Here is a 21,702-nt window from a genome sequence, read left to right as displayed (position 1 = left end):
TCCTGCTGAGTAGAAGGAAAAAGCACCGACTGGAAACAGCGGGATTTGGGGCAGGCCAGAACAATTTACACTGGTATTCAGTAGTTAACATTAAGCACATAAGGTCACTTATTAACAACATATAGGTTTTAACAACTCCTGACTGCAGGGAGGTGTGTTACTCATATGACCGCACCATGCCTCCCCTCTTCTTCAAAGAGCGATCAAAGAGCAGAGATTCCAAATTGTGAAGCAATTTTTTCCAACGGGAGCATCTGGGTCGTTGGCACGTTTCACCGTGTGTTACACTGCAGCTCAGGAATTGCGTCCAGGTCTGCCACATGGTTGGGTTTGTGATGGACAGGCCAAGCTGCTCCGGCTTCCCAGCTGCTCGCCCCCTTCCACTCATTATCCAGCCTCAAGCACTAATGCCCTTGGCATCAATTTGCGAAGGGGTCCTCCACAAGCACCACGTGAGCTCCCTGTGCCGAGAGGGTTGTGATGGGGAAAAGAAAATGGATGTCTGCTTTCTTCCATATCTAATTTGTTTTGCATACATTTGCATGCTGGCCATAGACCCATTCACATTACGGATCCCATTTGTGAGTTGCGGAGCATTTGCCAGTCAAAGCTGGCGAGTCTGCATGTGTGTCTGTGTGGAGGGAAATCCAGGATCCTAGATTATGCAATATAAATTACATGTAAAAATAGAAAGAAGAAGAAGAAGGAAAAAAAAAAAAGGCAGTAGCCACAATTGTGTGTGTGTGAATGAAGGGCACAAAGAATCTCTGCACCTTTTAAGACGGCTGGAGGCACATGGAGATAAATTCAGGAGGGGGTGGGAGGAGACCACAGGCGCAAGCCATTTCTGAACACTGATTACATGGGTAAATTGTTTGTTCCAGTGTATCACAAAGAGAAGGAGCATTATTTTTCATGCCACAGCTGTTTTGAATAAGAATAGGAATAAACTTAACTATCCTCCTCATGTTACTTACCACTAATTATGGCATATATTTACATCTATAAAACAGTGAAATTTTGGGGGACATAATTTAATGCCGCTTTATTGTGTAGATTCCTTTATTTCCATTCCACATTTGAATTTCAAAAATGTTTAGGACTTCAAAGCATCTTTAAAAGCTTGCCCTAATTATAATATGCATTACTTTCTAAAACTCCTAGTTTGCATTGCAGATTCCTGCAAATAGAGGCATTCATTTTAAACATCAATTAATATCATCCATGCATCTTCAGATGAGTTTGGGTCTTTATTTCAGAGTTGCACTGAGCTCTGACTAAGCCTTCCTCAGTTTGAAGAATAGTTCAAGCTACTGCAAACATTTAAGATTAAGCCAGTGGATCAGCTCAGCAGAAAACCCGACAGCCCAATATGAATTTATATCAGCTGTGTTCTTCCTGTGTCAGTAGTTAGAAAACATCCCTCCTCCTTTCAGACATATTTACTTCCTATATCTGTCCCTGTAGCTGCAGAAGTCAGAGTTCAGGCTGGCACAGAGTGTTTGGCAGTGTCAGAGACACAAAATCCATGGCCACGTTATTGCAGGATGCGCTTATACCAGCACTAAGGATCCCAACGGAGCCACGGACCACTGCACGGTACTGTAGGTTACACAGAAAAATCATGCAAAAAAGAGAATCCCTGCCTCAGACTTTGCGATTGGGAGTTGAGGCAAAACATGGGAGAGAAATAACTTGTTAAACCAGAAGAATTTAGTCTAGGCCGCAGGGGATAGATACGCACTGCTGAATCAACGTTAAAGGTGCTCCTAGCAGTGAACAGTATTTGCTGGAGGAACTGGCGCTAGCCAGGGGCAGGTTCCAGAGCTAGCAAAGCCAGCAGGGCCATAGGGGGAGAAACAGAGTTGTGCCTTCCCAGCGCAACCCCCTTGCTGGAGTCAGTGGGGAAGTATGTGATCATAACAGCAGGGTCAAAACGAGGGTGTTTTAAGAGCTGTGGCTGAGAGATACCGGATTCAAAAGGGAGGTGGTGTGAGTGGGACAGACGTGCCATCAACCTCCTGCAAGAGAAGTGGAGAGCAGGAGAGGCAGAGCACTGGGCAATCAGCACTGCGGGTCAAGAAGGCAAGGCCAGCAATAATTTTGGGGGTAAAGCTGGAGGTGCAATCTATCATTTAGTTTGACCTCTTTCAGGAGGCCTAACTGCATTATTTAGTATTAGATAATTTAAGACGTGAGTAATCAGTCGGGGTAGCGTTAGATATCAATATGAGCAGAACTTCAACCAATAAAAGAAACCAATAGAGGCAACGTGTTGACTTAGCTTTCAGATACGCTAACCAGAACTTCAAAGACCAGAAAAGTTTGGGGCTTTTCTCAAGTCACAAAAGCAGTTTAAGTACAAACTAACCAACAGGTATGTTGACCTTACTCAGATTCAGATTAGATGGTATGAATCATACCCGATTGTTTTACATAGATTGGGTTTATTTTGCTAGTGAGTAAGGTAACAGAAGTAGGATTGTGCACTCAACCTGCACCCAGGGAAAGGTTTCATCTGCAGATATTCTGCAGCCTTGTCTGAATTCCATGTCAGTGTTCTAGGAAATAACTTTTACATTCATTTAAGAACATTTATTTTTGTTTTCATTTTATATCCCTGTAATCTCCGGTTTCATATCACTGTCACACAAATTTCCTGTGCCATATCGTTAGTACGTTGTTCCTTATTTACTCATTCTACTGAGCGCACAACATACCAAGTAAAGCTCCTTCTAGGTATTACTGTAAAAGCCTGTCTCTGGGGTGACTTCTCTGAACTCTCGGGCTCCCAGTGACTACCTGGGATAAACAGAAGAAAAGGGTCGCTGCATTCAAGGTGCAAGACAAGGACCAGGAAATTGCTTTGCAGGGCTGTAAGGTTCGTTGTTTGAGGTGGTATAAAAGGAGAAGTCTCTTCCTTATACCTCCTGCACTTTAGGTAGGAAAAGGACTAAAAGTGTGACGCCCAGATGTGTCACCAGGACTGAGGCCAGAAGCTCATCCATTCCCAGCATCAGGCTGTATTCCACAGGAGATACAATCTGTATGAACCAATAAAACTCTGCAAAGCAAAGCAACACTTTGCTTTGTACTCCATACCTGTGATGCTTTGCAAAGTCAACCCCACAATTGCCAAATGTCTTCTTGCAAGATCTCAGACCTTTCCCTCCCAGTTTTTTGTAACCAAACCCTACTGCCTTTATCACAGGGAAAACCATGTTGCTGAGAAGCCTCAAGTAGAAGTAAATGGGAAAGAGCAAGAGGAGTACTCTTTCCAGCTACCAAAGCTAAGCTGCTTTCTGCTTTAGTCATCCTCAATGCAAGTGCTCGTCTCTGGTCTTCCTGTTTCCCATCTTTCCTTTCCACACTAGATTTAATGTCTAAACAAAATACCCTTTGTGCTGCCTCCAGCAACATGCCAACTTCTCTTTAGATCTGTTTACAGGCTCACCATCCCTTCTGGCATCAAATCCTCACCTTTGCTTTCAGGCTTCCACATGCCATGACACTCTCCTGCTTTCCTTCTCTGGTTTCCCTTGACTTCTTTCACTCATAGTCCCAGGTTTTCTTTTGTTGATTCGCCTTACAGTGCATTCTCACCTGTATCTATTTGCCCAACACAAATTCATGTTCCTCTTTTACTCACATTACAATCAATTTCCACCAAAATGTGGACTGTCACTGGACACTGATGCTAGGATGCACTAGCTTACAGCACTGAGCAAACTATCAATAGTTAAATGATAATGAAGGGAAAAGACAACAGAAAGGATGGGACGGGGGAAACGGCTAAATAAAGAGTCAGATAGAGTATTATGAGTAAGCAATAACCACACAACATGAACAGAACTTGGGAGAATTTGAACTTTCAGAGTAGGAGGAGGTAGCAGATGATAAGAAGAGAGTGGATACTGATTCAGAAGTGGATACTTAATTTAAAAGAAAAGGACAAGAATGCAAAAATGAATCTATTTTCATATTAATAAACTTGAAGTTGCTATTAGAGTCAAAAACATGGTCAGCAATCTTTGCCAGCTTTACACTGGTAATATATGACTGTTTAGAATGGTTTCTCAACACTCCCCATAAAAATGAGAACAGCCTCCTTTTTTCTGAAGAAATGTCCTATTGGGGGTGAAAGAAGTTAAGGACAGTGAACTGGCAGTTTAGGATCTAATTCTCATGACTAATTACACAGCCATCTTCTGTTTTTCCTATACATATTTTTTTTTCCTATTTCCTTTTTTTTTTTTTTCCCCCTATTTCCCCGGTAACTAGTGATAGGACAAGAGGAAACGGTCTCAAGTTGCGCCAGGGGAGGTTGAGGCTGGACATTAGAAAGAACTTCTTCACTGTTAGAATCATTAAGCATTGGAATGGGCTCCCCAGGGAGGCGGTGGAGTCACCATCCCTGGAGGTGTTCAAAAAACATTTAGATGTGGCGCTTTGCGACATGGTTTAGCGGGCATGGTGGCATCGGGTATACGGTTGGACTTGATGATCTTTGAGGTCTCTTCCAATCAAAATGATTCTATGATTCTATATTTCTAGGTGGGGGGCACTGGCGTGAAGTTTATTCATTGTGACTCTCGCTATACCCAAATTCTGCCCCTGGCACCTTCCCTCTGCCTCACTCACTCAATGAGAGAAAATCCACTGGCCTGTTTTAAGGTCATGGCTCAGGAAGACATTCTCACCACATATATAATGTATAACTCAAAAGGATGTTAGCACTGTCTTTTTTTTAATCTCTAAGTTAATACAACACAAAATTGTATTAAAAGACCATTACGTTGGAAGGCACAGTGAGGTTAGGAGATGTTGGATTGAAGTTGCCTGCACATCCTGACTGCTGAACTGCATCATGATACAGTTTTTAGCTACATGACCGCACACTCGCCCTCTGAGCATCTACACAGTATTTCTTTGTCTTCATTATTCAGTGTGGCCCAGTCTCTGTTTCCTGCACACTACTCAAAACTTGTGCTGAACACAGAATTATTAATTTTATAAAGGTTTTCTTCATGGCATTATCTTGATTCTTTACAAAGAGCCATGAGCTTCATTTCTCAGTGACCACCTGAGGTAAAGGGACGGTATCACCCCCATATCACAAATGGCGAACTGAGGCAAGAGCGTTAAAGGTGTGCACTGTTTGTGGGAGATCAAGCAGAGAAGGCTGACACTTGAATTTTCAAAGTCGTGAGTACAACACAGACCTTAATGATCCAAAGAATATCTCTCCTGGCTTCAGATACATCTTTGAGCATTCAGCATGCCTGAAAATCAGTTTCCACATCGAGAAAATGCAGAACATAAAATACATCCACGACCATACCCCAAATCTCCGCTGCTTCCATGTCTAATATAAAGTCTGAGGCTTGTCATTCTCTGTGGGAACTGAGAACAGGCAAGTGAGGTGACATTCATTTTTGCCAGCAGGTTTCACAAGTATTTATTATGCAAAGTGAATTGGTAAGATGATGGTCCTCAGTTCAAGCCCAAGTTTTGCAAGGAAATGTATTTAGTGGTCAGAGACCCTTAAGCTCCAAGTTCTATTTCTCTGCAGCCAGATTTCTTCTGCCCTTATGCTTGTCCTCTTCCCACCTCTCACAGACCTGTTTCTGCTGCGTGCCTCCATCCCTGTGTTTCCCCCAAGGCTCCTCATCCCAAATGCTCCCTCTTCCCACTGCCTCCCTCTTTTTGACCCTACACTCTCACCTACCTTTTCCAGGTGCCTGCTGTGTTTCCACTCCCAGTTCTCTGCTGCCTCCTGTTCCTGCCCACTTTGCTCAGCCAGCCCTCAAATGCTTGGTTTACAGTTCCCATGTCCAGTTTTAAGCCCCATGAATTTCTCAATGGAATTCTTCTGCAGTCCAGCACAGCTCCTGCTCAGTGGTTTACCCCCTCTACACCCAGATTTGAGAAAAGAGAGTCTCCTTCATTCCCAGTTTCCAGTTCCAAATCTGGTGCCACAGAGTCTTGGCAAGATATGAAGTCTGGGGTATGTACAGGGTGGAGAGTATTTCAGGTCACAAAGATAAACTTTAACTGAAAGCAATAAACACCAGGAAATCTGATCATAAGCAGTGATTCCAGATCAACTTTTTCTGGTTTCAGCCTCAACCTGCCCACTCTGTAATTAAACCCTGAATATGCCCCTTTCACTTAGGTTTTAAAAGATGAATTTGAAATGTTTAGATGATAACTTGCTATGAAAAGGAGCATACCACAAAAAATACCCCAACAAATGAATGAGTAGAAAAAACTTTAGTGTAAGCATAAGGTCCACCCTGGAGATTTGATGATCCTTTCGGATGAACCTTTAGCATTGCTAACATGAGATTTTGTAAATACCGTAAGAAAAATCTGACAAATCAATAAAATTTACCACAACTAGAGCAATATGCAACATCTCGGCCTTCCATTCAAATTCTTTTTTCACTCTTGCTCACAACTTGTATGAACAGATATAACTTTTGGAGCAGAGTCCCATGGCTGACTAACAAAAAGGCAAGGGGAAAGCAGATGTCCTCTAGCAACCAAAAAATGTTTAAGAAAAACCCTGGAACCCTCGAGGCTCACAGTCATCCTGCTGCACACTCGGTTCAAATCCTACTTGGTCCTATCTGCTTAAGTGTGGACTGACTGCAGGGCTGATACTTGTACTGTTTGCATTTGGCAAGAGTTCAACATTTGAAACACTAAAAAGCATCCTCCATTTCTGCAGCTTCCCCGATTTTTCCTGGACCACTAGATGGCAGTTCCCCATTTCCAAACGAGGGCTCTCGTTACCTGTTCGCTCCTGCCCAGCAGCTGTGTCAAGCACAGTTGAGGCACGCATCTGCCTTTGCATGTCGTCTGCAACACAGACTTCTTGTGGAGCTGTCAACAAGAGTGGCTCTGGGCCAGCGTCCTACCTGAAGGATATACAGCTTTGCACTTTTAAATGACAACAGAAGAAATTTCCATGAGCACCCCGAAGGGTGCTAAATACTAAACACAGGCCCTATCGACAAGAGAGGTTCTCCATGCCATGTCTTACTCACCCAGAATTTTACGAGGAAGAAAGCATTTTGGGGCCCCTTCCCAAACAGTTCCTTTAGACCGCCCTTCTTTTCAGGAAACTTGTCATAAATCTGACGAATGTCCACCGATTCAAGCAACGGGTCACTGTAAGAATGGTTAGCGTGTCCAATGTGTACGAAGAGGTGTTTATTGTACTGCAAGAAAGAAACAGGAAAATCAGTGCTGTAAAAAAAGAACAGAGGTTTATTATGGTACGGGTCTGCGTGTGCTCCTGCGGAGGGTAGCGCGCTTCAATGGATTAAATGACTTGCACATTACTCTTGGGACTATGATTTTCTGCAGTATGATTTCCATGAACGACTTCAGTGATTGTGTCATAGCCCCTTGTGAACAAAAGTCAACATCAAAAAACCTGTGTCCCTACTGCAAACCACAAAACATGGTCGTCTTCAAGGGAGTAATTTACATTGAAAGACCCAGTGGCAGCACTGTGATAAAGAGCCCTTCACAGAGCATAATAAGATGAATATGCTCACGAGGAAAGCCTATTTCTGCCTCTTTAAACCATGCCTTTTAATGTCCCGTGTCCTCAGAGCCTGAATTTCTGCTAGTGACACAGAGCCCACACATATACACCTTCTGTTTGTCTATTAAAAAACCCCAAACCTCTATCTGTAGCATATGCTAATGTCACTTAACTAAGAGATGGAAGGGATTTTCTTTTAACTCCAGAACGACAATAATGAGGAGGCCAGTTACTCTGTGTCGTTGTTACTATAGAAGTGGTCCTCATTGTATGTCCTCCCGTATTTTGATCCATGTAATATTAAAGAGCCAAACTTTGACCACTTCCCTCGGGAGCTAGCTGTATAGATGACCATCTCTGCCAAAACACATTCAGTTTCCACTTCCTATTTCTTAACTTCATCCCATCGCACCTCAGCAACCCCTTTCCTGCCTGGGGGAAATCCTTGGGCCCGTGAAGTCCACAGCAGCCCCCTATTGAGTCCAACATGGGTCTTTTAGGGGCTGCCATTTCTCCAAGGCGAGAGCACCTTTCAGCACCTGAAATGAAAGAGGAAGGATGAACCCCGAAGACCCTGCGCCAGTCAATCAGCAGCTCACGGTGTCATGCGAGCAAAGTAAAGGAGCTCAAGAGTGGCAGGATTAAACATTGGGGGTTTTAATCATGCAGATCACAAAACATTTTGCTAACTCAATTAAAGGAAAGCTGATATGCAGTCAACGAACACTAGAAAACCCTGTCATATTGAACAGATGCTGTATATATGAGGGGCAATTCCCAAAAGCTAAGCGCAAATAAAATATTTAAAACCCCAAAGCAGACTTCATTTAAGCTATTTTGCTTAAAATATACCTGCCGAATGAACAAATTGAAATGACGAATCTAAATTAATTGGACGTCCACTCAAAGCCTTCCTTCGGTATAAGCAGAGTCTTCCCTAGCAGATGTCCAAAACTCTGGGGAAAAGGAAATGGACTGTCTAGATTTCTGCACTTTGGAAATTAAATTGAAATCTATTTAAAAATCATCTAGCACAGTGAAATGTGAATTTAGAATCAGAGAAAACTCATCTGTGTACAGGGTCAAAAATCGTGCTTTTTACACGGTTGTATTTCTTTTTTAATTTTGTGGAAGGAAAAAGGAAAGTGTAACACTTTATTAAGGTGTTTGCACAAGGAAGTCCAAGTCTGAGAGCACTGGTTCAATGGATTTTTTCCTTGCAGCCCTCTTTCAAAATAATGCCATCCCAGTTTCTTCTGTGCACAGATGGAAAACTTCCCCAGCCTTTAGTTAGTGCATGTGGAGCCCAAAAGGGGCAGAGCTGATCCAAAGAAGCTGTTTCTACCTTGAAGAGGAAAACAGGCATGGCAGAGAAATAAACAGGCAGTGGGGAGCTGAATGCAGGCGTGCAGGAGCGAGCGTGCCCATGAATGTGTGCCAGCTAGCCCTCATCCAGCACTGGCTGAGCTTGCACGCTGATAATTTACACAGGATACAGGAAATCATTGTACTGGTCGGCAACTATGAGTGCCTAGCATAACAGTGTCCGCGGTCAGATTTAGCACGTTACTTTACCCAGTAGTGGCAAAAGTGGACCAAGGAGACATTTTACAATGACAAAACGAAAAAAAAAAAAAAAAAAAAAAGCAAAGTAATATGAGCAAGCATCATGGCTCCAGCTTTTGGGTTTTTGACACTGTTGTCACATATTTAGCTTGCAGAACTGTGAGTAAATAACTAAAAGTCATGCTGAACATCTCTTATGTATCTTGCCGCCCACTGAAAAACTTAGATCTCAGTAGAATATATCAGTGCCCCAAATACCTGGGAGTCCAGAAACCTGCTCTTGTGTTCCTAAGCTACCAGGGGTGAAGTGCAGGAGGACAGGGCATGGGCTGGGTCACCGATCGAGGCTTCCGTTGATAGCCAATCAGGCAAACATCTCAACTTTTCAAGGAGAATGATGAGAATTCCCCAGGAGAGGTAAGCATGTTAGCCTTCTCTGAAAAATTAAACCAAAACTTTTCCCTTCCCCCAGCACCACCGTAGCCTGCCTAGGAGCGCCCAGCAGTTGTGCTCTCCCTGGGGATGTGAGATGCCCCAAAGCATCTCTCTGCTCTCCCTCGTTCTGAGTAAGGCCTTGAAAAACCATCCCCACCATCAGCGACCAGGTTATTATCTATTTTGGGATTGTTTCTTCTCCGTCTTCTCTGCTGGAGTTGTTCCAGGTTGTACAAATAACCACATTTTTATAGGAACAGAACAGAGGGCTCAGTTTCTCCTGTGCCCAGGAAAGTGTCCTCCCCAAAAGTGTGTCTCTCTCCCAGGCCCAAAGGTGGCTGCGGAGTGAAGGAGGAAGGAAGAGCTGTTCTTTACAGTTTGGCAACTGCAAATTCCCAAGACAATTCACACACTGTACCTTATTCTGCAAACCAGGAAAATACACAAATTTCTCAATATCCAAATTTTAGTAAAAGCAAACAGATTTATAGGAACGTGGAGCATGAAGTCTTAATACTGTTTAAATATAAAAGCAAAGTTAAAGGCAGCTGTAAAGCAACCACAGTTGTCTGTGGAGCTCGCCAAAGTACCAGATGCTGCTGCAGCTAAATTTCCGAGCGGGTACAGTAGGACAGATGGTATGACATCACCTGACAACATTCTTAGGACAGAAATGTTTATTTTGATATTGCAATGTGTGATTATTTTCTCCTTATGTTGCTGCAATTCCTATGCTAAGTACAATCATTACTAACCCAATTAGATATAGCATATTTCTACGAACTAACAAATGATAATATAATATTTAGAGCAGGGTAAATGGATACTGAAATGATCCCTATTGTTTTTATACAAACATATTCCACGACAGGAATTTATGCATAGATAAAAGCAATGAAGTTAAGGTTGATGTCTATATTTTTGAGCCTGCTAGTGTCTGAAAAGCTTAAAATCATCCTCATTATATTGAGAATTCACTGTTATTTTAGAGTGAGTATCCCAGAGTCATTGAAGTACATCAGATGCTGAGGAATTTACTCATGCTACAGCATTTAAAGGATTTGCATCCAGCATTGAGGTAATAACGTGCTTTAGATGCTGTGAACCATCATATGTCAAGTCCTATATCTTCTGAGGATAAAAACTACATAAAAATACAAAGAACATTTTAAGCTACATCTTCAGCGTTTGCATTACACAACATGCCCTGGAGATGGCCGCCTCTTACTGAGCTCCTTTCCTTAAAAAAATTCTAACTATCCAAAGAATGCAGTAAAGCCATGAAATATGACTGTTGTCAAATAATACCACGAGAAAAATCATAATCCACTTTGGAATTTAAAAGAACCAAGACAAATTGCCAATGGCAGGGGATGCAAGCATTTAAGCTCGTGCAGAACAAAGACAAACCACCTACATTTGTTTTATCAGCCAGCATATATATTTGTAAGAGCTCCTCACCAATTTTGCACTTATATTCTAAGACAGCAGCCTTTCCAGTTCATGAAACGCAGGTTTGCAAATTGCTACAGTGCTCTCTGCCACATCCCTGTGCTTCCCCACACCTGTGGAGCTAACACCAAGCCTTGACAAGTCTGTATAGGATCAAGTTTTTTATTAAACAGTGGTGGCCGAGATGCAGATGGCAGTGAAGCCAACCCTCTCACGCTGCCAGTGCAGGTGAGCTGGGCATGCTAAGTTGCTGGGGTACCCGCTCTGTCACTGCTCCTGTCCACTCGGGCTGCATGGTCCTACGTAACCTTACTGAGCAGCACACAGGGGGCAAGTGGCCCCCTGGGCCCTGCCGAGGCTGGATGATGTGGATGTGAAGCAAGATGGAAGGCAAGTGGCCCGAGAGAGGGACCGAGAGAGGGCCCTCAGCAGCTCCTTCTGTGGGGATGACCTTGCTCATGGGCACAGCACCCTGACTGCAAGGGTGCTGCTCCCTCCCGCTGCACCCAGGGCACAGCTTTGATTTAGCCCCCCCCCCCCCGAATCACACTCACGTGCCTGGGAGTCATCCCCGCAGCAGTGCAGACAGTGTAGGCTCCTCTGCAAACACCCCTGGCCCTGCAGCAGGACAGCAAGCTAGACCTCGCACACCCATGGGACAGTCGAGCAGGACAGGGAGGTGGCAGCAACCCGCTACCTTGTCTGCTCTGCACGGTCTAATAACAGCACCTTGCTAGCTGGGCTGCTCCACGAGGTCTGTAGGTTCCTGCATATTTCAAGCATAAAAACCACAAAGGTGAGGCTGTCTATATCATTACTTGTAGCAACAAACCCTTATGAGAAAATACCATGAGGAGAGGTTGGCAACTTGAATGGATCATAGTCTTGTGTGCCCAAAGAAACTCTACCACCCAAAGAAGTACATTAAAAAGACTGCTGCAGGTCTTCTCTCTCCCTGACACAGAGGGACAGCCTCTCACCTCTCTTTGGACCAAATGTATTCTGTCACAAGGACTATCTCTGCAGCTCAGAGGGAAAGATGTGTAGAAGGCAGGTGGGACAGCCTGAACATTTGCTGAAATGAGAGAAAACAGCACTGCTCAAATGCCTGGCACTGCAGTGATTCCCTCTCTACCTCCACAGACTGGTCCAACCCATCTTTTAAAAATGTACCACTGTCTGTGCAGCGACTGTACTTTTGGAGGAAAAAGGAGCCAGGTGGGGTGGACTGATTGAAAAACAATCACTAGTGTATTGGCAGTCTGCGTGCAGCTCTAACCTGTACCCTACCCAGCCTCAGCTCTGCTGTCTCACTATCTTGTAAATCTGACACTCTTTAATTTCCTGATGATGTAAGAAAATCACTTGGTCTGCCAACAATTTTTCTCATTTCTACCAAAACACTAGTAACTGAATATTTCATTCCTGTTGCTCTTGTCCTCCACTGAAGCAGATTGGGAGTTACATTTATAACATTTTAGTGCTATAACTGGAGTCTGTACCAACTCCTGTTATTAAGGTTTTTAACACTTTCACGTGAAATGTTATTTGAACTTTCTGTGCTTGTACGCTATGGTACAACTGCATGGTCAACCTAGTCTTTCAAGGACCTCCATCTATTCAGACTCCTGCCTGGATCTGCTCAGGGACTGAATCAGGAATGTGAAGTAAAAGGAGATGTTTGGTTACTTTACGGTTGCAGAAACAGGGAAGTAGGTGATGAGCAAGGGCAGTTCCCAGCCCTGACACATTGATGTTGCCCAGCACTTCCCAGCTACTGCCACAGGAATCCGAGTGTGAAACTAGGACTTGCTGGTTGGGCAGGGTGGCTAACACATTTTCATCAGCTTTCCTGGAACAGTGAAGATGCATCCTTCAGTTCTGGTCTGTCTGATTTGAGACTCTGCTGTCCCAATTCCAGAAGTGCTGAGTGCTCAGATGGGAAAATTATGCCTGAATATAGGAAGCTCTCAATAACACTAAGTATTCTGCAAAATCAGGCTCATGACAAATCAAAGGGGCCCTCAAAATCAGTTGCCCATTCATTCTTTTGCACCTGAACTTCTTGGTTTGTCAAATGTGAGTAATAATGCTCCTTCATCTAAAAAATGACTGCACTAATATGTCTGTGAAATGCAAATGGGGGGAATTATTAATTCTGTTTGGAGGAGAGGTTAGACAGTGCACAGCGAGCAGGGCACAGGGCCATGCATTTCAACAACAGCAGAAGACAAACTACTGAATAGTTGCTTATCAAAGAAGGGCCATCTACATCTACACTGAATGAAGCAGGAACAAATAAACACGTAAGCATGTAATTAACTGCTGCATTGTAGAGCAGACGCACAAGGATATTTCCCAACTTCTGAGAGCTTGAATTTGCAGCCCAGCTACGCAATTTTGGGGTGGTTATAGGGGTGGGGGAAGCTGCAATGGAACAAGATAGGAAGATGCAGGGCAGAGGCACAGCCAGATGCAAAGCCCCTGAGGTCAGCGTGAGCGTGGATGCTTGCGGTTAAGCACACAGGCAGGGCAGGCAGTGCTAAGGAGATGCACAGCCATAGCCCATGGCACTGCCAATGCCAGCCTAACCCATGCATCTCCCCACTCCTCCTCCCTGCAGGAACAGCACAGCGCTGTGCAAGGCTGTAGGAGGTGAGGGTCCCCCCATCATGATGACCCCACTGATTTCATGGCTCTCCTGGGCTCATTGCAGGAGCTGTGTGCCCAGTCTCTGCTCCAGCTAACCCCACAACCTCACTCACTCGCTCCATCCCTCCTCCCTGATTTCATATTTCCCTGGTCAGACCCAGTGCCCTGTGTACCCTCAGCAGCTACCCCTTCCCTGGCCCTTTCCAGCACCCGGGCTTTGTGGGAGTGCAGGCTGGGACACAGACCGGGCTGGGGGTGCAGGGCCCCGCAGAGGGAGCTACCAGCGCTGCCGGCGCTCCTCTCGGTTGTGCAAAACCAGCACTTTTAATTTTGCTGGGAAATTTCCAGCAGCAGTGGTGGGTTTTGAGAAAAGGGAGAGAGCGTGCACGAAGGCAGCAGCAGAGCACAGTAAGGTCCCAGCAGCCTTTCCACCCATCCTCAGCGTTTCACGGGGTCCAACTTCGAGGGGCAAATTGCGCTCAGTCCCTCTACCCACTTCAACGTGTTTTCACCCCAGGACCCTCCCTTGAAGAGCCCATGTCCTGACCCTACAACTGGGCTGGGGGAGCTAGTCCAGGCCTCCTGCCACGTCCCCGTGGGGTCCTCCAGGAACAATGCCAGCCAGGAGGTCTGCTGTGACGCCGTGGTTTCAAGGTTGGAGCCTGTGTCAGCACTGGACCCCCTTAAAGTGGTTTCTTGGCACTTCTAACTACAGACACCTGAATATGAACATTTTACAGAGTATGACATTTGCTTCCCAAGGTCAACACGTAGCTCTCCAGCACTGCAAAATAAATGACCCTCTCATTTAGTTAAACTTTGTCTGATTTCAGATTAAAATGACCTCAACTCCTGAGTCTGCCACTCCCAAGACAGTCATCCTAATGTGGGTTTGCTTCTTCATCCTTTCACATCACAAAGATGCTAAACCAAGGACTTCCTTACAACTGAAATGTTGAACTGCTTTTTATACTGTTTACAGGGGACATGAAACGATAAACAATGCTTGTAACAATGGATATTGTTCAAAGATGGAGGGTTTCTTTTGAAAAGATCTCATTTATTTTTCATCACTTAGGTGGTTTGATTAACTTTGGTGAATTTTACTGCATTTGGCTAATGATGGCAGGCTGTTTTTATGGCCCTTGAGCAATTGCTTTCACTCTCGGGTTCTCAGGCACAATTCTCCCTGGGCTCACAAAGCCCTTTTACAACAACAATAAAACCTGAATTAAAACATAAAGAATATTTTATTTCTTTACCACTTTTTAAAATACGTTTTCAAATTTGGACCTAACACAATCTGACAGTTTGAACAGGTGGATTAATACTGAAAATGCCTATCAGCCATGTTCTTTATAGCCCTATATAGATATTTTAGATGTAAAGCTGACTGAAGTGCTTGCAGTCGAAATGACTTGTGACAGTAAGAGTGAGAAACCTCAAAGAGGAAGAGAAGAAAGGGCTTTTTCTGTTGAGTGGTGTCAGGGTTCTTTTCCTGATTGGAAAGCAAGCTTTAATATATATATATAATAAAATAATAGTAATAATTATCATTTCAGTGTTACAGTCTTTGAATTTTACAGCTAGTTGTGTAAGTCAATTGCGTAGATCCATTCTAATCTGCTTGCATATTTGTTTATATTTGTTAGGGAACATGGGATTACTTGGTTTAAGCATTTGTCCTGAACTTTCACAGAACCAGTACAGTAAAAATGGAAAGCCCCCATTAAGGAAAACCTGTCTTGAAAGCAACAGATGGGTACATAAACTTGTTGATCTGTTGAGAATATAGTTATATAGGGTAGGCGGTAATTAAAGGTAACTAAAATGCTGGTACTTGAACCTACAAGGGCAGCTTCTATGCACCATTTAGGAATTGTACTTGAGCACAAAATGCCACAAAAGGAAAATACAGCTTGACATTTGTAAATGGAATTGATTTTCTTGTAAAAGAAGGAGTAATTCTACCCAACCTTAACTGCAGTCAGTATTCCAAGATTTTGCAACTATGCCATCTTATGTCTCCCAGACTATCTTTTGCCATGCAGTTACAGTGAACACTGCTTATTGTTTCTTTTCTATAATTTTTTTCTTTTGTAAATGGAACAATTTTGTGGCTAGGCAAGGGAAAAAAGTCAACAGCCCTCCACAACTGACAGGACTCTACAGAGCACATTTCTGACCCACCAGAATGCCCACTCTAAATTAACATAACTGCTTGACATTGAGGGGCTTTTGTACTTTTAAACACCAATTGCCATTGGAAGAACCCCAGAAATGTTTAAGGCCCCACTCCTACAATGAATTCCCTGTTGGTGGGCCTTTGTGCCCATGCACAGCCCCACAGAAGCTGCTGGGAGTGACCATGGGCAGACAGACTTAAATTTCTAATTGCTGTACAGGAATATAGACTGCAAGGGGCCTCCCAGGATCATCGAGTCCTGGCCCCAGGTGCCACACCAAATAATCCTTTTTCAATAAACTTCCAGGTTACATCTCAAGGTGGAATTAGTCTATTTGTCCCCACTACTATGAGACTTTCTGGCCTGGTTTGGGGTTGGCGGAGAGAGGGAGGAAAGGTGAGGGATTTTTTAATAAAATGTTAGAAACACATTTGATAAAGATAATACTTTGTGTCATTTTCTGTAAAAAGTCAGAAGCATAATGAACATATAACTATCTTTTTTCAGAAGATATACGAGAACTCTTACATGGCTCTCACATAGCAGCATATACATATATTAGTTTCTGAGGTCAGCACAAAGGCATGTGGGAGATGCTGCAACCACATCACATGCCTACACAACTTCATATGCACATTGTGCAAAACACATCTTGCCTGGCTTGCCGATTTTGTTATTTCCAAAATAATAAAACCCCATCCTTTCTACATCGCACAAACCATATCTGCAATAAAATGCCGCACCAACACAAAGAAAGCTGTACAATACCACAGGCAGAATTCACATTTTCCTCAACAGCAGTAAATGAGGCTGGGGGTTGGCTCTCACCTCCAAGGAGGACTTTTGGTGCTTGCTGGGAATTCTGTGCATTGGAGACAGGGAAGGCTGGCAGGAGCCAGGGCCCCTCAGAGCTGTCCCTGCAGACAGGCGTGCACCAGTGCCTCTCCAGCAAATGTCCTTCTGCTTTTGCCCCAGGAACTGGTCACACTGCCCTGGGTTTGGTTTTTTTTCCCTATGCCCTTAAGATCCAAATAATCAAATTTACTTAATTTGATCTAAACAACGCTTCCCCTTCTCCTGACTCCGCCTTCCTGGGCAGTGGTGGTGACACACTGTGCATGGGGGCTCATCCCTCAGCTCCCCGCGGTGCCTGCCCAGCTGGTCCAGGCTGTCCCTACGCAGCTCTCGCACAGTGCTACCCCACTGCGCTTGCAGCGTGGGTGTAAAGAATGATCTAAATTGGGATTAATGCATGACTGAGAATTGACTTTTCTTCGTGTCTCATTTTTACAATGTTTCAGCACACAAGTAACTGGTTTTTTAAAAACAGGTCTGGGTAGTTTGATGCTCTTGCTTCTCTAGTAAACCTCTTGCATAAATGCTCTGCATTTAAAAGGTGAGTTTCTCAGCAGTATGCTCACAAGCTGCGACAAGCTTTGGTGGGCCTCGGTGCACCCTCAGAAATTCCAAATAATATTAGTTTACTCCAAAAAAGGCTTTACAGTATTTATGAGGCCATCCTGGGTAACCATGCTTCTATTCAGGCTTCCACTCTTTCTCTGCAATGCAAGTGGATGTGTTGCATTCCCCAGAGCCTGCACCTGGCTGAAAAATGAGAGCCCCAACATGTCCCCAAGCTGCTGGCCCACACACTATGCACAAGCACAACTGGCTCTGAGCTGTGCCACCATGGCAGAGCAGGACCCGCAGCTCCCTCCTCTGCCAAAGCAGCATCTTCTCATTTTCAGTCTGTCAGTCATGTTGCAAATATACCCGCATCACTCAGCTGGTTTCCTGTCACAGACACCAGTGGTGTGATGGGCAACCACATGTAATCTGTTAAGAGCATACTTGGTTTGAGGGAGGTCTTTCTTAGATGGAAAGACATAAAAGTTACTTAGCTGCTGAACTCTCATTCACTCTCTTTTACACAAAGCCACGCAGATACACCATATAAGCCCATGGGTTTTGCAAATAGTTTTGCATTATTAAAACCTATGGAAAAAGGATAATTAGGTGGTATACTAGCAAAACAGTAAATCAAAATACACTGAAATGTCGCCATTTCATTCACATACAGCACAGTAATGCTGAGCGTTACATGGCCACATCCTGTTTTCCCGATAACCCCAAGGCACACACATAGCATCCTGGTGTGCAGCTATCTGGATATGGCAGAGCCCATAAATCAGCAGGACACATTACAGGGGGTCAGTGAGCCAAGGACTCCAAAAGCTGCATATCGATAAGGCTGCCTGGTGAGAAAACCTGGATGTTGTGTTTCTGCATCGGAAATACAAACCACCGTCTGGATGAACTCAGGGTTAGGAACGGAGAAGGTAATCCAGTCTGGAGGACACCAAGATGAAGCTTTAGCCCACCAGAGCCAGGATTTCTGGGAGAACATGGGAATCAGGGCCACGGAAAGGCAGAGGGATTTTCCAGGGAAAGCTTGCAGTATATCTAACAGTCAGGTAAGTGCTGAGGTAACTGTACCTGTCGCCAAACATTTCCTCCCTCAGAGTTAATTCAACCTGGCAAAACGTGACATTTGGCAAACCAACACACTGCTGCATATCTAGTATATGAATTGCTGAGATATGGTATATTTTCATTGGGATGTTTCTCCACCAGGAGCATTCCTCTGTTGTAAGGTTTCTGGGCTATATCTCCAATCTCCATTATGCAGGGTAAACACTCCCTGGATAACACGCCTGGCCAGAGCCCATAAATGCTATGGTTTCCAGTGCTGAATTATAAAGAGCTAGTGATAGCTTCCCTCTGTTTCAAGCTACTGCATTTTACCAGGAATCTGAACAAGAATGGCCCAAGAATGGACTATATCACCCATCATGACAGTATTTGCTTTTCAGAAATTATCTCAGAAACAATTTTCAGGTTTGAGCCGAAAGAAGCTCTTTTGATTTATTTGTGATGCAGTAGAAACAGTGCTATGCTACTAAGAAATGTTCTTGGTAAATATATGATGATTAATATCAAGATTCAAGGCTTTCCGGAGTAAACAAAACATTACAGACAACTTCATAAACTACCCTTGCAGCTACAGTATGCAGACTAAAAATACAAACAAAACCAAAAACTTCCTTAAAAAAAAAAAATCCAAACCTTGGATTGGACCCTAAGACACAATTAAAGATCAAGGAAGACTGAATGACTGCACATTTACATAGGTGAAAAAAAAAAGAAGTAATAAAGTTAAATGGTACATGCTTGGGAGGTTGGAATCAAAAGGGATAATCCTGATACTTGGAGGCTATCCCAAATGTTGAAGATAATATGCATAGTTTCTATGCAAGTCTTTAATTTTGTTTCTGTTAGGAAACAGATTGGGGTTCAACTTGAAGTTTAAGTATTGAATTATTGCCAAAAACACGATGCAATTTGATAAAACTGCTAAACTAGGTCAACAGTGAGACAGGTACCATAGTGAACCACACCTGCTTTCATGAGAGGCCTCTCACTTGTGCAAATGGGGAAAAAGAGGGCAAGAAAGGAAAATACAGTACTACAGTGAAAGGAATATTACCCTGAGTAATAGTGATTGCAGAAACTCCAGGTGATTTCCATGAAGCTTAACCCTGGAAAGCATCCTCAGAGGGTGGGGAGCAACGAAGAAAAGCTGAAGATTAGCAGACACGAGGGCAACACTTACTGATTCGGGATCTCTCTGCTGTTCAAGGAAAGCTGAAAACTCCACCAGCCTGAGCTTGGTCGTACCAATTGATCGGCCCTGCCATGCAGGGACTGAAGGAGCTGGAGCTGACGTAGGCTCAAATCCTAAAATAAAGGAACCATTTTCATGAAGAGGTTAACAATTCCTCAGTTCATATTTTCTGAATTAAATATAATTGGGAATTATGCACGTAGCCTTTGGATGTTTACATTAATTTTAGCAAATGATGAATTCAGAATGAGTTACAATTGAAAAAACACAGAGCAATATGTAGAAAAAGAGATCCCAACCCAGCAAGCTAATAATGGTGCAAATAAAAGATCTACTTATTTGTTTCCTTGGGACTGTAACTCACTGTAGAATTTTTGTTTAAACTATATACTAGATTATAGAGATTTATAGAGACTTCATGTAGACTTAGAGCTGACCCTTCCTCGGAAACTGGCAGTAAGACTCACAGGAGATATTTCCGCCTTGGGAGTCAAGAGAACTGGCCTCCATTTCTGGCTCCTAATGTACCACACGTTACAAGTAAATCACCTCTCTTTTTGCCTATTTCTTCTGCCACTTTCAATTCCTCTCTCCTATTTAGAGTGCAAGTTTCCAAGGCAGGGACTGTCTCTTACTATGTATTTGCACATTGGGTCTTTGACTTCTTTTGGAGCTTTTAGGCAGCATTATATTACAGATAATAATAAATAATTACTGTAGAGAGCTCAGTCATACCCCAAAAAGAAAAAATAAGGTTTTAAATTGATAATAAAGAGGGAATAACATGATCTAGAGAGAGAAGGGATGTTAACCACCATCTCTAATTCACCACAAGAGAAGGAATAAATGCTATCTCTTGCTCCTCATCATGGAAAATTAGATGAGAAGGAAACAAAATAGTAAATGAGGAAGGGAAAGGCAGTGGCTTGAAGGCAAAAATGATCTTGGGAGAGATGCAGGCACAAGGAAGGCCGAGGAGAGGCACCAAAAGTTAGAAAACAAAAATAATCCTGAACTTGGTTGAGAACCAGGCAAAGGTCACAGGTAGCATGTGTCCATATCCCATAATGGGAGTGTGGTACTTGGCTCCAACCCTCAAATTTAGGCAATGAAGGTGTGAGGCTTACATGAAATAGGGAATTACAAATGTGACTGGTTAGACATAAACAGGAATTCTAATGAAGCAAAAACTCATGCATGAGTTTTGACTGATTTAGAAATACTAATACTACTATTTGGAGAGAAAACATTCGAGAATAAAAGACAACAATTCAAAATGTCTGCCTTAGAAAACAATCTAACAAATTAGCAATATCAAGAAAAAGGAAATAATCAGAGATGCAGAAATACAGCCTTAGTTTTAAGCATTAAATAGCATCAAGTTAGAAAATAATAAAAAAAGGGTAAGAGTCAGAAAACTGCAGTTCAAACAGAGTCAGAAGCATGGTGTCATTTGGCAAGGGAGATGTAAAATTAATTATCGCAAAGAAATAGACACAAACAAATAATGATCTTTCCTGAAATTAGCCATGAAACGAACTTGGGAAAAGGAGTAGGGAAGTAGCAATGGGAAGGGCTTGATCAATCTGTGCAATGGAAGTCAGAGTAAACATTAGGTACTTATCAAAGTGGTACCAGGCAGAGCAGGACCTTCAGGAGGTGGAAGAGTTATCAACAACCAGATACACAGAGTTGTTTTATACTTAAGTCTAAACACACAAGGTTTTGGAAGAGTTTTTAGCTTCAGTTTAAAATAAATTAAGGCTTATTCTTGTTACAGATGGAAGTCAGATTTAGCTATTAACAAAGAAACATGCATCCTATCGCTCGTTTTTTACAAGACATTTTCCTACAATATGGAATGCTGCTGGAGATCACACATCACAACTCCCTGCATATGTATTAGTGCTTCCTACCTAAAATGTAAAAAAAAAAAAAAAAGAAAAAACCCAAAACACCCCAAACCCAATGATTTTCCCTCAGATATAATCAGGTATTAGGACATTGGGACTGGTGTTTGGTTTGGCTACAGTGAACGTTAGATATGGAGTGGTGGCTCTGTCCACCTCAGGAATGAATACATCAAATTCAGTATACAATTCAAGTCTTTTTAAAGGAGAGTATAAACGGAAGAATTACCTGAAATGGGAGCTGTGACTGATGGCTGT

The 21,702-nt window shown here is 43.2% G+C and overlaps 1 protein-coding gene across 1 annotated transcript in view; it reads right to left on the bottom strand.

The window, feature by feature from the left end:
• Nucleotides 1-7,052: 7,052 nt before the first annotated feature.
• Nucleotides 7,053-21,702, bottom strand: part of LOC104162985 (transcriptional enhancer factor TEF-1-like) — a gene marked incomplete at both ends in the record, with an annotated part of 28,804 nt that continues 14,154 nt past the window's right edge. Inside the window, 3 exon segments of the mRNA XM_009701839.1 lie at nucleotides 7,053-7,226; nucleotides 19,523-19,647; nucleotides 21,674-21,702. The exon segment at nucleotides 21,674-21,702 is cut by the window's right edge and continues 29 nt beyond it. Of these exon segments, the coding sequence (XP_009700141.1) occupies nucleotides 7,053-7,226; nucleotides 19,523-19,647; nucleotides 21,674-21,702 (328 nt within the window).

This window comes from Cariama cristata, unplaced genomic scaffold (genome assembly GCF_000690535.1).
Source record: "Cariama cristata isolate BGI_N322 unplaced genomic scaffold, ASM69053v1 scaffold37056, whole genome shotgun sequence".
Lineage (NCBI taxonomy): Eukaryota > Metazoa > Chordata > Aves > Cariamiformes > Cariamidae > Cariama > Cariama cristata.
This window is presented reverse-complemented; position numbering and strand designations above follow the sequence as displayed.